Source organism: Furipterus horrens, unplaced genomic scaffold, assembly GCF_987537825.1.
Source record: "Furipterus horrens unplaced genomic scaffold, mFurHor1.1.pri manual_scaffold_11, whole genome shotgun sequence".
NCBI lineage: Eukaryota > Metazoa > Chordata > Mammalia > Chiroptera > Furipteridae > Furipterus > Furipterus horrens.
In genome coordinates, this window is record NW_028327181.1 from 69,391,693 (window position 1) to 69,414,328 (window position 22,636).

A 22,636-nucleotide genomic window follows, 5' to 3' on the forward strand; every position below is an offset into this window, starting at 1 on the left:
ACAGGCGTGACATTCAAAACCTGAACAGCTGGCGTAGCGCCATCCTGGCTACGAGTGCTCTGGTTCTGCCAGGTGCCGTTCCTTGGTTGCCAAATCATAGGCAGGTCTCGGGAAGTCCTGGTGCGGCTGAGACATTAGCAAGCCTGTGGAGTGGTCTGGGGCAGCAGCTCAAACTGAAATGTTTCAATATTTTAATAATTGGTAGAGCTATACTAATGCATACAGCACAATATTAGCTTTAAATACAAGGAAAGCCAAGAAGTGTCCCTTGCCCGTGAGAGAGCATAGAGGAGAAATAATTACTGATAACCGTAATACCAGACCATATGAGAGGAGCTATGTGAGTGACGCAAAAACACAAAAAAGGTCGTGAGTGGTTCCCAGCAGCCCCGCGGGGCCTTAGGTTGTCTCCTGTCCTCTGGGGTAAGAGAACAGCTAGGGCTTCCCTTTTAAGCACCCTTGTGAGTAAGATGGACTTCATTTTCTTGGGGGCTCAGTGCATCCCTGTTACTATATTACAAGCAATGATGATCATGTAAATCCTCAACTTTAAGTTGGTATTTATTTGCTCAAATTCTCCACTTCCAGAGCCTTCTACCTGCCGATCTTCCCCGTTTTCTCCCTTGTGTGGATGACACAGTTCTTTGCCTATTAACATCTTTAGGAGGATTCCTCCATCCCAAAAGGGGACTCAGAGGTCTTGAAATATAAGACCCCAGAGTCTAGGAATCCTATAGGCAGGACCCGAGAGCTGCTATCATTTACTCATTCATTTCTTCCACCACCACCCCTTCTGTACTGTATGCTTGCTGTGTGCTAGAGTCCAGGTTAGGCTCCAAGGACATCGAACATGTCAACCAGGAGATCCAGTCTATGGGGAGACAGGCACACAAACAGTTACAGTAGAGAAAACACACGATGGGGCAAAAGTAAGTGTACAGTTGTTTGTATGGAAAATAATACAATAATTAATAAATAATAACACAAGAATAAACTGTCTCACGTACTCACACTGTACACCTGCGTATGCCCCACCCTGTAGTTGCTTTCACAGAGCCATGTAATGCAGGCTTTGGCCCTGTGTCTGGTGATTCCACTTGGACCCTGTCATGTGTGTGCCCTCAGTGCTGCCAGTGACAGACCACCACCTCCTCTCTCCCCCAAACTCAAAACTAGTTTCAATGACTCCCTTTACCCTGCTCCCCAAATCCAGCCAGTGCCAGGTTCTGTTAACTGTATCTCTGTAAGTGTTATCATATTCTCCTCCAATACTTAGGGCCCTGGCTCATGTCTTACATGCATCCTAAAGATTGAGGGCAGGACCCCCAGCTCTTCCCGTCCCCCTTACAGGGCCATGACGGCTGAGCACTGCACATGCAGTGTTTTGTCCGGGAGAAGTGTGCAGCCCAGCTGCCCTGCCCACCTACACTCCACACTGCTGCCAGGGTCGCCTTCATCAGATAGGCTGTCTGGAAAGCCTCAGATGTGCTGCTTCATCCACAGTAAAGAAAAATTCAGCCTGATTTGGCCTTCAAAGCTACCATCTAGGCTTCAACTTCCTTCCCAACCTTATTTTCCACTCTTGCCCTCCCCTACCCTTGTTTAGCCGAACTAGGTTGACACTTCCTGCAGTTTCTGCAGCCCAGAATATTCTGCTGCCTTCCTATTCCCATAATTCCAGTTCTTACCCATTCCTAAAGAGCCAGCTCATTTATCTCCACTCTCACGAAGCCCTTTCTGATGACTCCACTTGGACATGATCTCGCTCCTTCCTTCATCCATCAGCCCTGTTCCACTGGCGTGATTGCCATTTGCACACAAGCCTTCTCTCCTACAAGGTTGTCGGGTCCCTGCTTATTCTTTTTGGTCTTCAATTTGGCACATGGTGGCAGGCCAGATTCACGCATGCTTAATACTTATTGGGTGAATAAATGACTAGTAAGTATTGGTAACACACTGGTTGCTATATATGTTTCTGTTTTTCTAGATTTGTTTTTCTCACCCCTGTGCCCTTCTGGGGTTCCCTCTCAGCCATACTTTCCTGCAGGTGGTATAAGCAAGGGGCTGGCCTGACTCTCACTGACCTCTTTCCACCCCCCGTCTCTAAATGCAGGCTCGGAGGAGGAGCTGGAGGAGCTGTGTGAACAGGCTGTGTGACATGCTCAGGCTTACCTCCAGCCAAGAGTGCGCTCCTGCTGACTTGGGCCCTTCCCGGCACAGAGGCCTGCTCCTGAGAGAAGAAAGGATCTCAGAAAACACCCTCTTTTCGCCATACTTTCTGGAACCACTGGAAGAGAAGTGGTGATGGTGGGTGGCAGGAGCTGTTGTTTCCTGCTCCCAGATCCAGAGCTCGTCTGCAGAAGCCATCTGCAGCGCAGCAAGTCTGTGTCCAGCAGGGAACCAGCTACTACCTGAGTGGGCTGGCTCCCTCGAAGGCCGGTTTTTGAGAGCAGGAAGCTAGGTATGGGTAGATAAGTGTTATAAAGGTGCTGCTCCTTCCCCCAGCCCCAGCAGGTCTCCCTCACCCCAAGTCTCATGTTCATACCAGCCAGTGAGTCCAGCTGAATGCATGCATGACCCCTTCTCACCTCCTACACACCAGCTTTGGCTCCTCCTTCAGAAGGCTGCTGCATCAGCGGCAACCCTGGCTCTTATTTTCCTTCTCTGCAAAAGGATCAAGAGCATAGGTGATCCCTAAGCCCTAAAAGTGGGGGTTGTGGGGAGTTTGGGGAGGAGAGCTCTACAGTTTCTCCAGGCAGTACCCACCCTGGTATATAAGGGAATATGGTTTTCCCGTCTTGTCCTTAAGTTTCATATACACTATACTAAGTCAGAGGGGAGCCTCTGGGAAGCCAGGGTATGGAGTTCTCTCCCCGAGGTGGTATAGTACCTTGAAGAACCTGCGGTAAAGTCTCTGATCTTCAAACTCCCTTGTCACTTCAACAGCCCCAATTTCTCCGGGAGTTGGGAGGAGGTAGTGGGAAGGAACAGCTTCCTTGGAGATCTTTCTCAAAGTCCCAATGTGGGCGGGAAAAAGAGGATTTCCGGTGGACTTCCTCTAGGAAAAGGGAGGATGGAATGAAGGTAGAAAGGGCAGAATTACAGTTGACCAAGGACAATAAGGAGTTCTTCTCTGGGAGTTTTCTCTCAGAGCAAGGATGGGGAACAGGAAAGAACAAAGGAAAAGCAAAGTAGGACCCCTGGGTGTAGATGTTCCAGAGGCTCAGCTTCCCAGTGTAAGTCATACAGGCCAGGGACACACAGGATGGTGTGCAGTCGGAGCAGAAAGTCTGGTCTGAGGAGCTGGTACCGAGTGGGCAAGGGCTGAGGGGCCTCCTTAGGGTGACAGTCACCCCAGGGCAGCCTGACCATTGCTGGCCCCTCAGGCATTATCCCATTTGGAATGTGAATGTGGGAGCAAAGTGGGCACAGGACCCCCCTGGGAATCTCCTTCCCGAGTCAGTGGGGGACTGGCACCTAGGCGCCCACATGGTTATTTATATCTGAACCAGACAGAAAGACGCTTGAATCAGGCACTATGTTGAGAAATGTATTTATTTGCTAATATATTTATCCATAAATGCGGTCTGGCCTCGTGGTTTTGTTCTGTTATGACTGTGACTCAGCGTAACAACTTCATCTTCTACATTAACAGAAATAAATACTGAGATTAGAGACTGGGCTCTGAAACACAAAAGCATAGGGTTGCGTGAGCGGTGGGCTTGGCAGCAAGAACTGGTTTGTAAGCCCCTAAAAGCATAGTTGTCAGGGAAGGAGAAAGAATGACTGGACTCCCACTGTGGTTCAGTCGGTGTTATTACTGCAATCGTTACTTCATGCTCTAATTTATGCTTCAGTGACTTTCTTTGTGAACCTGGGCTAACACTCTGTGCCTCACTTTTCCACCCATAAAATGGGTCTGCTTCACAGCTGTCGCAGCACTCCTCTGAGATAACGGAGGGAAAGCATGCTCCCAAGTCGAAGGTATTCAGCAATGGCCCTAAGCTGTTCAGAGCCCAGCTGAACACAGCTCGGGTCGTTCAATTAGGGAGCCTAGCGGGGAGGGCAGAACGGCAGGGCCTGAAACTCTCTCTACCCCGAAGCTCCGGCCAGATGAGGCCGAACGACTGTGCTCTTCCTGGATCGGGACTGCTCCGGTGCTCTGTTGGTATGAAATCCCACCGGGCCTGGAGAGGCCTTTGCTCTCCTCAACAAGCACATTTCCCCCTTCTGCTTCCTGGGAAAGATTTGGTACGGGTGGTGGTTGTCTGCTGCCCAATTTTGAACCACAGAGCAAGGCAGCTTCCTACAGGGTAAAATGAAAAAATATATAATAATTAAAGGTCACAACCTCGTACAATGTTCTGAAATAAAAGGACTGTCTAAATGCTAAAAGCTACACAAAGCAAAAATTATCAGCTGCACCGAGGAAACGAAGGTAAAGAGTTTTAAATAATAATTACATATGCATTTTTCCCGCCTGGCCGTCCGCCCGCGCACAGGCCAGCATTCCTGTGGACAGCAAACGGACACCTATGATGCCCTCGCAGACAGGAGGGAGGGGGGCTGTCCCTGGATTTCTTTCCGCCTCTGAAGAGATAGAATTCAGAGGGAGACAGTGGACTCTGGCCCTTCACTTTTAAAATGGGAGGACAAAAAAGAAACTCGCTGGCATCTGGGATCCTCCTAAGAGGACCAGCGGGCAGGGGGCCTGGTGCCAGCGACCTAGATCAAATGGCCCGCGCCGTGGTGGGGTCCCGCGCAGGCGCCAACCACACCGCCCCTCCCCCACGGGCCCAACGGCTGCCCGGGCCTCGCCCTCGCGTCAGCCCAGGTGACTAGGGCGCGCGCAAGCCCAGGTGACTCTCCGCCGGCCCCGCCTCCAGGCGGGAGAAACCATCTCGGAAGGAGGGGGGAGAGACAGTGCCCGTGGGCGCCTACACCGGAAGCGGAAGTCTGAGGCACCGGAAGTGGTGGGCATTCTGGGTACTTCGTTGTTTATAGTCTGCGGATGAGGTTAACAGTACCTGTATCGCTGTTCTTCTATCGAAGAGGATGGCCCTGGAGACGGTGCCCAAGGACCTGCGGCATCTGCGGGCTTGTTTGTTGTGTTCGCTGGTCAAGGTATGCATCGGAAACTTGGTTGTAGGGGCGATGGGGGACCAAGGTAGGGAAAGACAGTGGAATGGGATGTGGGAAGCTGTTGACGTCGGTGGGAACAGATCTTGCAGCCGTAGGTACGGGCGGTCTTACATGCCTTTGAATCCTCAACTCTTAGCACAGGCCTGACCCTTAACAGACGTTCAGTGAAATTCCTGGATCCGAGGGACACTGGGAGACAAAGAAGGGTGGCGTGGGGATCAGTAACAGCAGGAGTAGTTGGAGAGGGTGCCTGACTCTGAAGAGACTAGGGAAAGGAATGGGTAAAGCGCATCTAGGAAGAAAAGGAGGAAGTGAGGGTGAAACTTAGGGGCTGTGGGATTGATGAGACCGGATAAGACCTGATGAGACAGAGCCATTATAGGGGGCCTTCTACTTGACTGGGTCGAAGTATGGAGAAATTTGTTTTTTCTTTTGGCCTTGTTCATGCTCACTTGTCTTCTTAAAACTTTTCCCTCATAGACTATAGACCAGTTTGAATATGATGGTTGTGACAATTGTGATGCATACCTTCAGATGAAGGGCAACCGAGAGATGGTATATGACTGCACCAGCTCTTCCTTTGATGGGTAAGCCCCTTTAGATTTCTTTAGTCACTTCAACATTACCCTTACACCTCACCACAACACCAAGTAAATGGGCACATTTTGAGACCATAATCCTGATTGATCTCAAAGTTATTTTGAGACACACTGTCCAGTCCAGTACCCACTAATCATTTGTAGCTTCAAGCCCATGAAATGTGGCTAGTCCAAACTGAGGTATGCTTTTAAGCGTAAAATATACACTGGATTTCAAAGATTGAGCACAAGGAAAAGAATGTAAAATATCTTATTTTTTTGTATTAATTACATGCCAGAGTGATAATACTTGGGATATATTGGGTTAAGTGAAAGATGTTATTGGAATTAATTTTACCTTTTTGTCTTGATTGTTTTAAGCATGGCTACTAGAAATTTTAAAATAACTTGTGTGGCTTTCATTATATTTCCACTGGACTGTCAGCTGATTGATGTTGGTAGGGACTGTGTTATCTTGTGCACCAGGATCTGGCACAGGGCCTGGAAGGTTACAGATACTTAATATATGTTTGTTGAGTACATGAAGAGAAGCGAAAGTGCAGTGATGGTAAATTATTGCCCCAAAGCTGATGCTTTTACATATCTATAACATAAGAGGCCCTATAAGAAAAATTTTCCCTTAACCAGATTGTCCAGTGGCGAGAAAAGGAAATGAGATAAACATAGATGGCCAGGTCTCAATTTTCCTTCCCAAGATAGGAGCCAGAGGGCAGTATTCTTTAGGGGTTAAGAAGGTGCTATTGTTTCTTTTGCTCTTAGGCCACTTAAGGGTTTACACACAAACTGGGCTCAAACCCAGTACTTGCTAAAGTACTTTCAAGGTAAACCAACTCCATTTCTTTTATTTCTTTGAGGAAGAATAAAGTATGGGGCAAAAAAATGTTGTCATAGAACCTTTACTTTCTACATATACATATGAACACTCAATACTTTAGTCCCTTTGTTCATTTGTTACTACTGTTTAAAAAAAAAAAAAAGGCCAAAATGGGATCACTTTTGCTAAGCCATGGCACCAAACCAAAACTTAATAAGCTACCTAATCAAAGTTTCCATCAATCCTGGGTTTCCTCTCCTGGAACTATTGTGCTGGCTGGGAACAAAGTAAAGAGGGCAGTTCCTCGGTCTTTCTCTTTAGTAGGCAAAGCTCTGGCAATTTATTTTCCCTTCCCAGAATCATTGCAATGATGAGTCCAGAGGACAGCTGGGTCTCCAAGTGGCAGCGAGTCAGTGAGTATCTCCCTGTCTCCTTATCCTGGGCTAGTGTTGTTGCTGTCTCAGACAGGTTGGGGGAGTCTTAAACCAGTGGGTAGGTGGCCTCAAGAGAGAGAAAGATGGGGTTGTAGGACAAACAAGGAAAGTATCTTGTGTCCTGTCACTTAATATTTGTAGCCAGAAGAAGTGATTACTTTTCTTCTGGAGTTGTAGCATTTAAGAGAAATTTTTAGCTTAAGCCTCCATTTGGTCTTTAGTCTTAACTCGTTGTCACTGTGATCTCTTTTCTTCTTCTTCAGGTAACTTTAAGCCTGGTGTGTATGCAGTGTCAGTCACTGGTCGCCTGCCCCAAGGTAATAACAATCAGAATAGCCGCCAATGCTTATTTACTGCACCTAGCTCTGTGGAAGTCCTTCATGTGAATTACTCCCCAGCCCTCACAACTCTGAGGGAACCCAGGCACAGAGAGGTTAAATAATTTCCCCAACGTTTCCCAGCTAGTAAGTGAGGAGGTAGAATTTCAACTCAGGCATTCTGACTCCTGAATCCTTGCTTTTGACAACTACAATGTGCCTCTTTTTCTTCTTGTTGTTACCAAGTCATTGCCGTACAGTTGGCGGGATCTTCAGTGGTCACAAGCCAACCAAGCAGGACTTCCAATGAGCAGCCTAGAGATTTCCCTTGCCCCCACCAAAGGGGTAGCTGAAGGATCGTTCTTACCTTCTTCACTCGCAGAACTGTTCTCTCTTTTTCTGCTACAGGAATCGTGCGGGAGCTAAAAAGTCGAGGGGTGGCCTACAAATCCAGAGACACGGCTATAAAGACCTAGCAAGATGCCTGGCTGCCAGCATCTCTGCCGCCACCGCCTGCCCCCGCTTGTTTATTGTTGTGAAGCTAAATGGACAGAACTTCAAATACTCCTCATTCTCCAGTTCTGAGTCTCGCAGACTGTTTGAGGGAGCAGCACACCATGTTCCTGGGCCATTTTACCTTCTTTGGACTACTGGTGGGGGTTGGTGGGTTAATAGCAAATTGAATGTGGAGTGGGACGCTGCTTTTCCTACCCACAGCCCTGGGCTGCTTCCTTGCCCGTGGGCAGGACTTGGTATCAAATGCTAATAAACACGAACCCGGAGCCCGTGACAGATGTCTTGCCTCCTTCTGTTCTCTAAGCTGGGCCCAGTAAGAACTCCCTTGCCTTTTAAGCGCCTTCTCAGAGCAACAGAGGCCCCTGCCATGTCTGAGCCTCCAGGGCTGCAGCCTTTGTACTGTGCTTCCTTGGGTCTCACTGGAAGGTCTGGAGTCTAGGTATTCCCATTATCCTGCTAGTCCTGGTACCTGGAGGTTGCTGCCACCTGCCCTCTAGACCTGGCACAGCAGGTCTAGACTTAATATCCTGAGACAGTATTCTTTGTTACTTGACCACATCTAATACTTTTGTTTTTCCTTCCTGTCTGTTTCCTTTCTACACTCTTGCTTTACCTTAGGCCAGCCGGGGGCACCCATGAGCTCCCTTTCCCCCAGTTACCCACATTGTGCCACATTCCCCTAGCTGGAGGCCCTCAGGTGGCTGCTGGGTCCTGGTCTGGCTAGTTTGTGCCTCCACAGGAGGAGTGTTGCTCCCTTTCTTCTCCGGCCTCATAGGAGGACTTCAGTAATGTCATCTTATCGGCCAAGGTGAGTTAACTTGTTTTGGAATTTAAAAATTAACCTCAATTTCTGAAATTTCCACAAGAAAATCCTGTTAGTATCCCCGTTTTTATTTTGCTGGATTTTATGTTCTCCATCTGTAAAATGAGAATGATTCCTCTGCCTGTTTACCCCAAGGTGGTTGTGATTATAAAAATGAAGCAATGTGGAAATTCTGTAACTTAAGTTTTATAAAGGGAAAACTCACTTGCTCTCCTCTTGTTAGCCATTCTTTTATAGAAACAATATGGGCACTGTCAAAACTGGGGGATGCCCAGAGCCAACACTGCAGGGCGTGCTCTTGACTCCTGAGCACAGGTGCCTGTGCTGGGGCTCCGGGTGTCCCTCCGCCACCTGGTGCTGCTCGTGAGTCAGTGTCTTGTTAACTGTTGCCAGGAGTGTGGGGACGAGGGAAAGCTGCTGACTCAGTGACCACCCCCTTCCTTTCCTTGTCCTCGCAGGCCCAGGGAGGGCATCTGGGGTTGGCATGCCTGCTCCTGTCACCACTCAGGTCCTCAAACCAGAGAACCCTTATCTCTGACAGCTTCAAATACTGAGGGAATGGTCTGTAAACCCCAATCCCAACTGAATTTTTTTAAGGATTTCCCCAGCCCAGCAAACCGAAAGAGCTCCAGGGGTGGGGGTTTCTGTTGTTCAATTTCAATCTGAAAGGCGCCTTGGGAAGCAGCCCCACCAGGCTAGAGCTTACACCCCAGAGGGAAGCAGCGGCAAGAGGGCCTAGGCTGTGCAGCCAACACCCAACTTTCACTAGCTTTCTCAAAAAGTCCCTTGGAAAGCCCCGATTGCTGTCCTGCGTGTCTGACCCGGACGTGGCTGCTTGGTAGAATGGAAACAGTTGTGGGGAGGGGAGACCAGAGGAGCCGTGCACAAATAACCACACTCAGGCTGCCTCAGCTCCACACTGAGCTGGGGCCTTAACTGTCATCCTCGCAGGAAGCGAAAGACACGGGCACTGGTGGCTGTGGGGGAGGGGTGGCTCGTTGCAGTGACTGGATTTTAAAGGCTCAGTGGGCCAAGTGGGCTGCTGCTGAATTCACTTCCATATTTTCTCTGGGCCTTGAACCTGCCTGTGGTGCCACTCAGCAGCCCAGACAGGTAACAGGGTTCTGGAGGCCCATGCCTTGCTGGGAGCTCACAGATGCAGAAACAGGGACTGTTGTTCCTTCAAGGCTCCCTGGGAGAGGGTCACACCGTGTAGAAGAGCTTTCAGGCGCCAATACTGCTGTTCTGCATCCTACGTGGTGCAGGAGGCCTGTGCCCCGCTCACCCTGCCTATCAGAGTTTCGGCCCCGTTCTAACAGCTGAGGTCCCACATCTGCCCAGGGTTTTGTTCTCTTTCTCTAGTTTGGCTTCTCTCCTTCAGAAAGGCAAGTCTCCCTAGTTCAACAAAAACAGGCTCCAGTCCAGCAGATTAGAAACAGAATAGTGACCAGGCTGTCTCCTTGCCTGCTCATTTGTCATTCTCGGCACCCTCACCACCACAGTCTGTGGGGTTAGGGTGTCTCCCCCAGACTGGGAGGCTAAGTGGCAGTGCACTGCTGAATGTGGTGTCCAGCCCACGGCAGGGATTGGTAGCTGATAAAACAAGGGTCAGAACTTTCTGGTCTTGGAGAAGAACAGTTTCCTCAAGAGTAATGGGGGTGGGCTGATGAAGACCTAAACTCAGGCTGGGCTCTTCCGGTTGGAGACTGAGGCCTCACTCCTCTGGGCCTGGCCACAACCTTCTAACTCCCAGCCTGTCTATAACCTGCTATTTAATCCTCCAGTCCTCTCCTGACACCTGATCTCTGTGTGGGTATAAAAAAGATAATGTTTAAGAACAGACTAATCACATCTTGCTTTGTCTGGGAGTCTGGTTCAGGTTTAGCGTCAGTAAAGCCTTTCATTTCAATAGCATTTTACAGTTGACAAAGGGGCTTTTATGTCCATTATCTTACTTGATCCTCATGAAACCCCTGTGTCATAGTTAACATCCTTATGTAGTGACTAAGACACTGAGGTTCAAAGAGTTAAAGCGACTTAGTTATGACCCAATTAAGGGCTGCTGTTTCCAACATAGTTACACCCAAATGCAGCAGATCTGCTCCCTTCTTGAGTATTCTACAGAGCCAGCATGAGGCATTAGCTCGGTGAGTGAAAGTTACATGTCCCTGAATGTTGAGTGCCCCCAATCATCCTATTCCTACCACCTACATCTCTAGTCCCCAAGTCTAAAATTAGCCAAAGATAGGGAGGCAGTGTGGGGAAATGGCCCAAGAAGGAGAACCTTGGGATTTACTCAAGGATCCCTGTGCTGAGCATTGGGAAACTGGTCAGCTCTCCAGTTCCCTCCTGGCCCAGTCTGTGTTCCACTCCAGCAGCCCCTAGGAATCTGCTTCTCTGTGCCCCATACCCCCTAAACTCTCCTGTGTTTTTCTACTCGCCACCTCCCTCCATCTGCAGCCCAGTCATGTCACCTTCACACCCCACTGGAACAGTGAGACTCGTGTGATGAAAATACACACCCACAACTTGGGGCATTGTCCCTGCCTCCCAGCCCTGCGGCCTTCACCGCCCACCAGCCCCGACTTTCCTAAGTCACTTTACTGCTCTAAAATGAAGTTTCCTCTCTATACAGTGCAGTTAGCAAAACAGTGTCAGGGAGCACCTGTGAAAGGTGGGGGTGAAAAAGGACAAGAGGGATTCCTACAGTGCTGGTTCCAGTCTCTTTCTTGATCTGAATGCTGGTTACAGAGGTGGGGGCACTTTCTGAAAATGTATTGAGTTATGCACTCATGATTTGTGTTGTACAAACTTCTTTGTTTGCACATTATACCTCAAAAGTTCCCCGTCTTAGGATAGTTGTGAGGCTCACATACATTAATTTAGACAAAAGCAAGTTGAGAATCATAAATGACTGAGTGTATCTGAGGGATTGTCATGATCCAAAATTGTCCAGCTCTAGATAAGTTCTAGGTCAGTGCGGAAAGACTGTTGTTCCTCTAGCATTGCTGGTCACTAATGTTCCGACACATCTATCATACATAAATATATCAAAACTGAAACATTTTCCTGCAAGTACAGGCTTTTTATTTCAATCTTTCTGTTCTCTCATTTTTCTTATGACTTACGTTTTTTGTTTTTTTTTTTTTAATATATACTTCCTTGCTCTTTGTATATGAGATTCTGGATGTGGTTTTACCTCTACTTGGCTCAAAGTCATTATCATAAACCTCCATTTTCGTATCATGTGGTGAAATGATTCTGGGACTGATTATATTCTACCTCTCAGATTCATGTCAGCCTGTCAGTTGTCACTTCTGCTGCTCATGTGTGGCTGTCCCCCTTGCAGCCTTGTTTGAGCTAAAAGAACAGGCAGCCATGTTTGGTCCAAATTGCTGTAGGGTGAGCCAGTGAGGCCGAGACCGAAGAAGAAAGCACATGGCTGCCTGCCTGGGCCTTGGAGCTCAGAGGCCTGCGCCATGGAGGGTGAGGTCCAGAGTGCTGGGGCTATAGAAGAAGCGAAGGCAGATCATAGAGAGCATGGGAGGCCTGGGAGAACCATGACTTAGACCATCCCTTCACTGTATGGGGCAGAAGACAGTCCCAGAGACAGTGGTCAGCCTGGCCCCAAGAAGGGGTCACTGTTGCTCTCTCTGTCCTACACTGCCTGCCTCAGTGCCTTTTGCCTGTAGATGCTGGTGTTTCTCTTTGCTTTCATGTCCCAGAAAGTAGGAACTGAGTGCAGAGAAGAGTCTGCGCTGTGCAGCTGGCACCAAGATGCCAGATCCTCTGAGAAATACGATAGAGAGCTTCTTCCCTCTAGACCTTGGCACTCCTGTTTTCAGCCTCCCCCGGTGGAGGGCAGGCATTATGGGGTCATGGACAGAGGATATGGTGCCCAAGCTTTTTGAGGGTCCATCCCACAGCACAGGGAGGCCTGGGGCTGAGAGAAGTCAGGGAGCTAACAGGCCCATTTCAAGAGCTCCTCTGTGCTTCTTTCTGCCTGTGCACTCTCCCCTTCCTCTGAACTCAGCTCTTGTGTTACAGAGACAAGTGGAGGGAAGGTAACAACCAGTGTGGGGGGACCCCAGCTTCTCTCCAAAATGGATTCCTCATCCCTTCTCCCCCAACCCAGCAACGGCCACCCTTTCAATGCCAACCGCCATCCCGGAAAATACCTGGAAGGAAGTGAGTGCTCTGAGGCCACTAGCCGGAAGAGAGGGTTTAACTGTCACCTGTCCCTGGGGGCTTGAGTAGCCTTGAATAGCGAGGGCAGAGGGGGAAATGCAAATCCATGCTTGGGAGAGAGAAGAACTCCACAAAGAGAAAGAGGGTGGCAGCCATCTCCCAGCCTTCCTCTGGGGCTTGTGGTCCCAGAAGAGCCTGGGGCGGCCTGGGGCAAGGGAGTGATCACAGGCTCTGGGAGAAGCCAGCAACTGCCACCCTGTGCAGACAGCTGCAGCACTGGCACTTTCTCTGGGCAGCTGAGTAGACTCACTTCCTCAACCCTGCACCCCAGGGGAGCAGGGAGATGGGGGCGGGGTCTGGAGCTCAGTAGAGCCCTGTGGGAAGATGAGATGGTGGAGGTTCGGGTGGGCGCTGCGTGTCCCTGGTGGATGAGCCTGGGAAGGGCATGTCTACTCTGCTTCTGCAGCAGGTGGGACGAGGCTTAGGTTGGAAGGACCCCTCTGGCTTTCCTCACGCTTCACATAATGGACACTAGAGGCCAGAGCTGAGAGCCACAGTGTTTCCTTGCACAGGGATCTTTCACAGCATCTGGGAGCCAAGAATATGAGTGAGGAGCAGCCCTCAGGTCGGTGTTTCTACAGTAATAATTATTATATCAGTATGGCATTACCAGGTTCAAAGCTGGCCACCTCCATCTCTGCATCTGATAGTACCATCTGGTGAAGCACTATACCCCTTTCACAGGTGAGAAAACTGAGTTTCAGTTACAGCACTTGCCCGAGGTCAGTGGGCAGGCAAGGCTACAGTGATGTTTCAGCCCAGCCGTCATAATGGCCTCCCCTCTGCCATGGCACATGGGGTCAGGGTCCATAACTGGGGCAGGGGTGAGGGGGTCCTCCTTGTCTTCCTCTTGTCCCCTTGAGTCCCAGCCTGCCAGCGGGGCTCTTGAGGGTGCAGGTCTACTAACTGAGCACCAAGGACTTTGGGGGATAAGGGCCACAGTCCCTCCCTATGCTCCTTTGCCCTCGGACCCTTCCCAGAGGGCCTGGGCCTCCTGCCCCCACCCCCAGCCCCCATGCTGCCCCAGTTCTCTCACCTCCCTCCCTCCTCCCCTTTGCAGCCACAGCCCCATGACAGGGCTGCCTGAGCCCCATTGGCTGGCCTGGGAGCATTTGCCCTTATTTGGCCAGGCGGCTCCAGGCCAGGCCTCCACCCCCAGCCCAGCCCCCGCAGGCTTGTCTTTCTCACTTCGTCTTTTTGAGGTTTGGCTCTGGGGCCCTGGCGGGCGTCGCTTCAAACGCACTTTCTGGTTGAGTCACTTTTTAACGGCTCCAGTGCTGTGAGCTGCTGCTGCTGGGGCTGCTGGGGCTCCAGCCTTCGTGGCCAACCCTCCCCCATCTGGCTGCTTAACAGGGTGGCCATTTGCTGTTGGACAGACCGTGCAGACCACTTGGCTACCCATTTAGGCCCCTCTGCTCCCCCCACCCACAAGCCTGGGAACACGGAAGTCTGCTTTTTCCAACTCCCTTCTAGTGCCTGGGTTCATGAGGGCACACAAGGCTGCGTGTGCGCTGTCTGTGGAGCATCCCCTCCAAGGTCTGCCGGCCGGGTCCTTTGGAGGGCACTTTGAATTGAATCCCTTAGGGGGACAGAAACTATGTGGAAGGTTGGCCGATTTTCAGGAAGGTGAAACTTAACATTGCTGAATTCTAGTTCCTCGTCTCTGAGATGGGGATTCCATCGTTTACATCACTGGGTCAGCATGATGATCAAATGAGACTCAGACTGAATGTGCTTTATAAAGTTCTCTAGATGTCTTTGCTGCTGCCCTGCCCCCAGCTCAGGGTGTGGATTGTGGAGGAGAAGGAAGAAACAGCCCAGAGTCGTTCTCAGGGTAGTCCTCACAAAGCTCTGTTCTTTCCACTCCTCTCCTGCTTCTCCAGCTGTCCTTGGGATCTGGGGAATCCTGAGGGGACAGGATGCTGGCAGCAGGGATTACAGGCAAAAGAGTCCCTCCAGCCCTTTGCCCCCCATTCCCAGCTACCATAAAGGAAGAATTTTACTCCAGGTCCCTTCCCAGCCACCTGCCTTATCTGAGCCAAGGGAAGTCTGCCCTGCAGCCAGCTGGGAAAATCCATGGCCTTCCCAGTAGCTGGGCAGGTCTTGGAACACAGGCTTTGTTGCTTTCTCCTCTGAGGTCCCTGGGCCCGCTTGCTCTTGGGGACTTTCTAGAGTATAAACAGGCCCTTTGGTCAAATTCCTCCTCAGTTTTATAGATGAAGACACAAAGGCTGGGGGTTTGGGGGCAGATTCAGTAACTGGCCCAAAGTTACTATAAATAGCCATGGAGTGGGGTATGGACCCCTAGTTTCCTGCCCCCTCATTTTGCCCTCTGCTTGGTGATCCTGATGTTGGGAGCAGGGAGTTAGGCTGATCATCCTAGGTTCCAGGCAGGGGTGCCCTGCCTGGCTCCAGCTTTCTGGACACACACACACACAGTTTATTTGCACACACACACACACACACACACACACACACACACACTTTATTTGTAGCAGTTAAAACTGGAGCAGGCACAGCTCTGCGAGTTAGCCCAGGCACCTGTGAATGGAGGGAGCCAGGAGGGAGCTGCTTTCTCTCATGTCCCTGCTAGTGTCCCTAGAAGTTTACAGTGGAGGATGTTTCTGGTTTTATGGCCACTCCCACAGCAGTGGTCAGGGTGGCCTTCTTCCACACCCCCTTTCCTACCCAGCCCTTCCTGCCTCTTCCCAGATGCTGTGGACAAAACCTTGAACTTGATCCTGACTTGCTTTGTGACTTCAGGCTGTATCCTGACCTTCTCTGGGCTTGCAGCTCAGTTTCCTGACTGGGGCCAGTCTGCTGTCTGACTTTGCTGCTTAAAACGCCTTGGATGCTGTGGTCCAGAGAGTTGAGCCAGAACCCGGTCCCAGAGCAGTGCTGGCCCCCAGAGTAGAGCAGGGGAGAAGGAAGTTAACCCTGGAGGACCTCTGGGCAGCGCAGGCAGGCCGGAGGGGACGGTGTTCCCATCCTCCTTGCCTGGGGGCCTCTAAGCCTTCCTGCTGCCCCCCAAGGCTCAGAGGTGAGTCAGGGGACTCAGGAATCTTAGGTTCTGAGATGATCTCTGCAAGGGACATGGGCTTGGCTTAGACTCTTGAGGTATTTCCCTCCCTCGGCACCTGCTTCCCTTGACCGCCCCTCCAGAGAGAGTGGTAAAAGGTCCTAACATCCAGAACTATTGACTCCAAGGTCCTCAGCCTTATTTTGCAATGCTGGGGGCTCAGTTTCCCTTCTTTGTGGCCAGGCCTGTCCCCAAGCCCCGCTCCCATGAGGGCGGGCCTGCTCTGCCTTCTGACTTCCTGTTTGTGAGTGGTTAGGTCCTGTGGCTTCTCTCTTGTTGTCTCATCACAAGGCAGGTTATCTGAGCTGCCATCTCTGCCTGCGTGGTGCAGCTGGAGGGGAAGGCCTGGTTTTCTCCTCCGAAGGTGCTCAGTCACTTCTCCCACCCTCTGGGCCTGACACCTTTTGAAGGCAGGTGTCAGATCTTCAAAAGACCATTTCCTCCCTATGCCTCCTCTTTACCCTGTCGATTTCTATCCTAACTCCTCTCCTTCCAAACCCCCTTCTGTCTGCACTCACTTCCTCTGGGAAGCCTTTTCTGATGGGCCCCCTGTGACTCTGAGGTTGCCCCTGCAGCATCCATCAGTCCAGCCCCAGGGGTCCCTTGACCCCAGCCAGGGCTAACTTGCATCTGTTGCTATAATTCTGTAAGATGTAGGTACATGTGGAGGTGTATATTTGTGTTCTACCTCACTGTCAGATTCAGCACTTGCTCAGGTAGAAGCCACGTGTCCCTGTCAGACCTGAGGCTCTGCACCTGCTGTAGATACAATTGCTCATTCACAGCCACACACAAAGCTCTCACACCCTGCATACCTGTCTGTGTCTTGCCTAGCAGCTGGGAGTCCCTGAAGACAAGTCCTGTGTCCTTTTCTCCTCAGGCTCACCTTTACCCGCCCTCAGTCTCAGCCCGGCACACAAAGACGGCTGTCTTCTAGGTCAGCGGGGCTGGGCTGGGAGTGAGGGGCTGTGAGCCGGAAGCCCTCCAGGATCTCAATCCCGGAACCCAACCAACTCAGCCCTGTCCCCTGGTGTGGGAATATTCCCAATTTGTTTCTGATGTCACTGCCTCACCCCGACTCTAGTTTGGATTCTTCTCTCTTCTCCCCTTTTGCTACCTCTGAGCAGAAATGTGATTCCTGGATTTAAAATGTCAACTGGAAAAGATCATGGAGGATATTTTATAGCACAGTGCACGTGAGCTCGGGCTGCCCAGTGAGTCCCCGGCTGAGCCCAGACCTACCGCCAAGGGGTGGAGCTTGAAAAGTCTACTTGAACTCACTCCTCTACCAAGAGAGGCGTCCTCTCTCAGCCACCGCCTCTTTCAGCCACTGGCCATTGTCAACGGTTTGTTTAGTTTCTCTCATCCTGGGGAACTCAGGCAACAGGCAGGTTTGAGGCAAGAATAGGGGGTCACAACTCCCTCAAAACAGTGCCTGTGTTCTGAAGCCATCCCCAACTCTCTCCAGGCACCCTTTCAAACACCGGCCTCAGAGTTCCAAGTGAACCTTCCTGGGTGTATCTGGGAGGAGGCAGGTGTGTCTGCGGGCCTGAGCTGGGTGCCACCCACACGGTGTCTGTGTGGCTCTGGGCCTACTCTGCCTCTGGAAGGGAGAATGTGGATCTTTGGGGGTCTTCAGGCCGTGTGTGTGGGTCTGTCTGTCTGTACAGGCGGGCACCTGCTGCTCTTCCTGTCGGTCAGTCACGCAGGTCACACCTATGGGCCGTGCCAGCCTGGAGCAGCCCGGTCCAGTCCAGTGCTCCTGCTCCACTCAGCTGGATGGGTCTCGTTGTCTTGTGCCCTTGTCGCTGGCCGTGCCCCTGCCTCCTCCTTGATTTGTCTCTGGCCCTGTCCCATTCCTCTTGGTTTGAAGCCCAGAAGAACTGGGATTCATTGCTGGACTTGGGAAGAATTCCAGGGTGCAGGGACCCTGAGTGCCCCCTCATTTTCATCCCTCTTCTCCCCTGGCCCCTCCAGAAACGTCTTGTCTTCAGATGCTCTGTGGATGGAAAGGCTGAGACTTCGTCTCCTCAAAAAATTAAAATAAATAAATAAATTTAAAAATCAGTGGTTTTTGGCCTTGGGCACAGAGGACACACAAAGGAAAAGCAGGTCCTGTTGTCACAGGAGAATAGACATCAGGAACATCCCTACCCTGCTCAGGGCAGGAGACGGACTGAGCTAGAGGCTCCTGAGGGACGAGTGTGTCTCTCAGAAGGAGACCCAGGGCTGACTTGCAGCAGGGCACAGGCTGAAGGGTCTATGGCAAAGCTGGGCCCTGAAGCCAGGCCCCTGGCTCCCCACCTGGGACTCTCCTTTGCTGGGACGGAACCTCTGAGGTGGTGGCCATGGAGGCACCATAGGCAGAAGGTGGGGGGGCAAGATACTGATACTCTAGGAGGAGGGACTCTGAAGGGTGGGGGTCTGGGAACCCAGGTTACTGCACAACCTTGATATTCTTATCCCCTTATCTCCTGGGGCAGCCACTTCCCCTCCACCCAGGGTCTGAAGCAGCGGTGGTCTGTTAAAGGAGCGCTGTCCCATTTCTGGCCAGCCCGCCCTCCTTACCACTGTCTCTTTAGACCCTAGGGGGGTGAAGGGTCCTGTTCCCCCTTCCTCTGTCCCACTTGAGGGCCTGGGGATGGATAACAATCTTCCAGGTTGAGGGGTGCCCTTCCTGAAGGCAAGGATGAGAGGCAATGTCCCTCCATGCAGCCGCCACCCCGTGCCAATCCTCTTCTGGGCCTTGACCCTGAGAGTCCCCTCAATCTGTGTGGGCCTGCCCTGAACAGGGACCCAGAGAAGAAGCCCATGGCCTTCTGAGAAGGAAACTTGGTGATTCCTGTTCATGTCTACCCACCTCTAATCTACTCCTCTTGATTCCAGAGTCAAACCCAATGAGAGGCTGGGAGAACCTTGGGGAAAATGGGTGGCCTAGACTCATCCTATCCCAGCCCCCTCCCCATCCATACCCACACCCTGTTCCCCTCCCCCAGCCAGGGACCCTGGGATGTGCAGCTTCCTGCCTTCCCCATGGGGAAAGCGGGGGTGGCGGTGCAGGTGGGTGGGCCCCATGCCCACATCCGGTGACTGCCAGAACCTCCCTGCAGAGCCTTTTTCCCTCCACTCCCCTCAGCCCAATGGCACCCATGCCTTGCCTGAGACCCTGGTCCTCACAGCTGCCCTGCCCTGCCCTCGTATCCCTACAGGCCCTGAGGGAAGCATGAACACTCAGCCTGTTGGCCCACCTGACCCAAGTGTGACCCCCATACTGTGTTGAGGGCACAGGTCTTGTCTCCTGCAGGCTGGGGCTGGGGGATGGGTGGCGTCGTGGGGTGCTCAGGGCAACTGATTGCCTGGATGGTGTTGTGCTGTGCTGGCCCAGACCGCCTGCTGCATCTGCTCCTCCATGCCCGCTCTGGGCAGCATGTAGAGAGGAACCACAGCTTTGTCCGAATGCCACTGCTGTCCTCAAGGGAAGGTAGTTTTCTGGGTTGGGGTCAGCGGAGATGGGACCCAGAGAAAAAGTCCTTTTCTTGTGCTGGAATTCAGAACTTTGTGTTTTGGGCACTCACCGAAGGCCCTGAAAGGAGGCCCAGGGCCCTGAGTCAGGCCCAGACTCTTGAACCATCCTCTGGAGATGGTGCCATGGGGGAAGGGCAGGCCTGGGGACCCGGAAGCCACCTGCCCACGGCAGCTTGTGAGATGGTCTCTTCAGCCCCCCTCCTGCCAATACCCAGCCTTGTCTCTGGTTTCCTGTCAGTCTGTCCTCCCCTGGGAGGGGAGGGGCACGCTAATCTCTGATGCAGTGTGGGGGCGGGCTCCAAGACCGTTGGGCGCCCTGAGGTCTGGCCCACGTGGCCTTGGGGTTATAAGCCCTGCCCGCCCTGAAGGGAACCCCACTTGGGAGCCTGGCACACAGGGCTTGCTCCTCTCAGCCCTGCAACATCAGGTAAGGGTCAGAACCTTCACTTCAGCTCCAACTGGGGCTCCTCGACTCTGAGCCTCAAGGGGGAACGAGTGGCGTGGGTTGCAGGCCCTGGGTGGAGATGTTTTCAGGAGGAACGTTGCGAGCTTGGGTGCCAAGTCTTACTAGCAAAGCTTTAGGCCAAAAGGTGCGATAACGCTCAGATCTACCACCTTCTTGGTGGGACAGCTCCTTAAAATCCTGGGCCTTGACTTGCCTCTGGATAAGGAGGGAAAATGGCCTCTGGTTTCCAAATCAAGAAAGAGGGGTCTGAGGCTTCAAGAGACAAGAGTGTCCTGGCCGGGTGGCTCAGTTGGTTGGAGCGTTGTCCCATTCACCAAAAGTTTGTTGGTTCAATCCTAGGTCAGGGCGGGCACATACCTGGGTTGCGGGTTTGATCTCCGGGTCGGGGCACATACAGGAGGCAACAGAACAATGTTTCTCTCTCACATTGATGTTTTTTTCTCTCTCTCCTTTCCTCCCTCTCTAAAACTCAGTAATAAAAAATATATGCAGGTGAGAATTAGGAAACAAAGAGACCAGAGAGTAGGGTAGGGATGGCAGAGGTGGGCAGAGGCTGAAAAGTGGGACTTGTATCAGTGAGAGGCCCTAAGTGTCTCCCTCCACACAACATGGCCACCGTCTCTGTTGCAATGGTCTTGGGCTTGTGCCTGGGGAGCTACCAAATAGTAAAGGAGTCGGGGCCTTGGGTTGATGAGAAGGTTGTGGGCCAAGGCTTTAGGGGAAGGAGGCTGGGGACTGAGGCCTTGATGGGAGGAGGTTGTGGCTGCATCAGCTGGACTCTGGAGGGTGGGTAGTGTGGCTGACATGGGGGTTAGAACTGGGGGGCTGTGTTGAGACGTGATGAGTAGTGGTGGTCTCTACCTGAGTGGCCCGGAAAGTGGGGGATAGGGTGGAGCCCTAGGGGGAAGGGAAGAGGGAACCAAAGAGGAAGTGGGGGAGGGAGGTAGAGGAGGCAAGATCTGGCGCCATGCTGAGTCACCGCCCACAGGCCCAGGGCGGGCCCTCTGGGGGCCGTGAGGCTAGGTGGTAGGGTCTTAGGAAGCCAGGAGGAGGGCTGGGGAAGGTTGGGGACTCTCCAAGCAGGAGTCAGGAGGAGGAGCGGGCGGCCTGAAGAGTACCCACAGACGGACAGACAGACAGTGCAGTCACCCATAAAGTAGAAAGCACTACTAACAGCACTGGAGGGTGTAGTGTTTCCTACTTTATGGATGAGTGTACTGTGGGCTTCGGAGACCACGCCGCCGCCGCCGCCTGCCACCGTGTTCCTCTGCGCTCAAGACCATGTGTGACAGGTGAGCCCCATGGGGACCCTCCTCACCCTGCCCAGAACCCCAAAAGGCTTCCACTGCCTCCCATGCACTGTCCTCCTGGTTCTGGCCAAGTGGGTAAATGCCATATCAGCTCTGCGCTGCCTGAGGTTTGGGAGGGCTAGACTTCAGGACCTGATGCAGCGTGGAGAGGCCCTGAGGTGGGCCCAGCTGCAGGTGGACAGACACCAGGACGAAGAAGAGGCGGGAAGGGAGGGTAGATGAAGGGGAATGAGGGGTGGTGTCTGGGACCTCAAACTAATAAACAATGGATGCTGCTTCTCTTTTGTCTGAGACTCTGTTGTTGTGCGTTGGGTGGAAGGGGGTAGGCGTAGGGACTTAGCAGACACATGGATGAGTGGGCACACAGAGGGTCTGGGAGCAGTGGGTTTGGCCTGCTTGTGAGATCAGAAAAGGGCTCGGGGTCTGCCAGGCTGCAGCTGGCAGAGGAAGGAGGGGCCTGGGGTGAGACCTCCCTATAAACCAAGTAAAGGGGGCAGGACATGGAGGGGCAGGGTTATGAGGGGCCCTCCCAAATTTTAACCTAGCTCTGGCACTGTCCTGCCCTCCACTTGCTTTCCACACCCCCAGACTGAAGGCTGCTTACCTCCAGCTCTGATCTAAAATTGCCTAGGGGTCCTGGTAATATAAGAACTGGGCACAAACACACACACACCACACACACACACACAAAGGGTCAGATACAAATATACAAAGCACACACCCAGCATGCACGTGTATTTACACACAGGGCCACATGCATGTATGGGATCAACATGTGTGTGTGGTGACATAGATGCAGGTGACATGACTGGCATGTCATACAATGACACAAAGAGATAGACACACTCAGGACATGCATATTCAATAGTGCATACACATGTAATGATATAAACACAAGTATATATTTCACAAACAGAAGAGCATACAAATATACACATAGCAACATTCATATAATAAACATTGAATCCAAATGCACACACATATAGTGATATATTCATACATGATGATAAATGTATAATAGATACAATGGTGACATATATCTATATATAGATAGATATAAATAAAACCATGTCATTGTATGCCATTACACATGTTGACATGACTATATGAGTGTCATATATTGCATAACACCATATAATGGCACCCACCTATACATTTATGACATGTGTGTTGTAATTTACATGCTCACACAATCATAGCCCCATACACACATAGAAATATAGACACTGTGGCAAGTAAACATATGCAATGGCATACACAGAAATATGCATACTGAATGAGACCCATAGACACTGAATAGCATACAATACATACATTCATGTGCACATATATAAAATAATACCATGGCCCCACACACATATAC

General features: G+C 51.6%; 2 protein-coding genes across 3 annotated transcripts in view; both read left to right on the top strand.

Moving 5' to 3' along the window:
- The window catches only part of RNF43 (ring finger protein 43), a 57,180-nt gene extending 54,459 nt beyond the window's left edge, over positions 1–2,721 (top strand). For both annotated transcript variants that reach the window (XM_090257438.1, XM_090257437.1), the window contains one exon: positions 2,114–2,721. In XM_090257438.1, the coding sequence (XP_090113564.1) occupies positions 2,114–2,157 (44 nt within the window). In that variant the 3' untranslated portion in view covers positions 2,158–2,721. The remainder of the gene's footprint in view (positions 1–2,113) is intronic.
- A 2,239-nt stretch (positions 2,722–4,960) lies between these two features.
- SUPT4H1 (SPT4 homolog, DSIF elongation factor subunit) lies at positions 4,961–8,096 on the top strand. The gene is made up of 5 exons (XM_090257439.1): positions 4,961–5,124; positions 5,623–5,729; positions 6,913–6,968; positions 7,253–7,306; positions 7,715–8,096. Exons 1-5 carry the CDS (start codon positions 5,056–5,058, stop codon positions 7,780–7,782), a joined length of 354 nt encoding a protein of 117 aa, XP_090113565.1. The 5' UTR covers positions 4,961–5,055; the 3' UTR covers positions 7,783–8,096.
- The last annotated feature ends 14,540 nt before the right edge of the window (positions 8,097–22,636 follow it).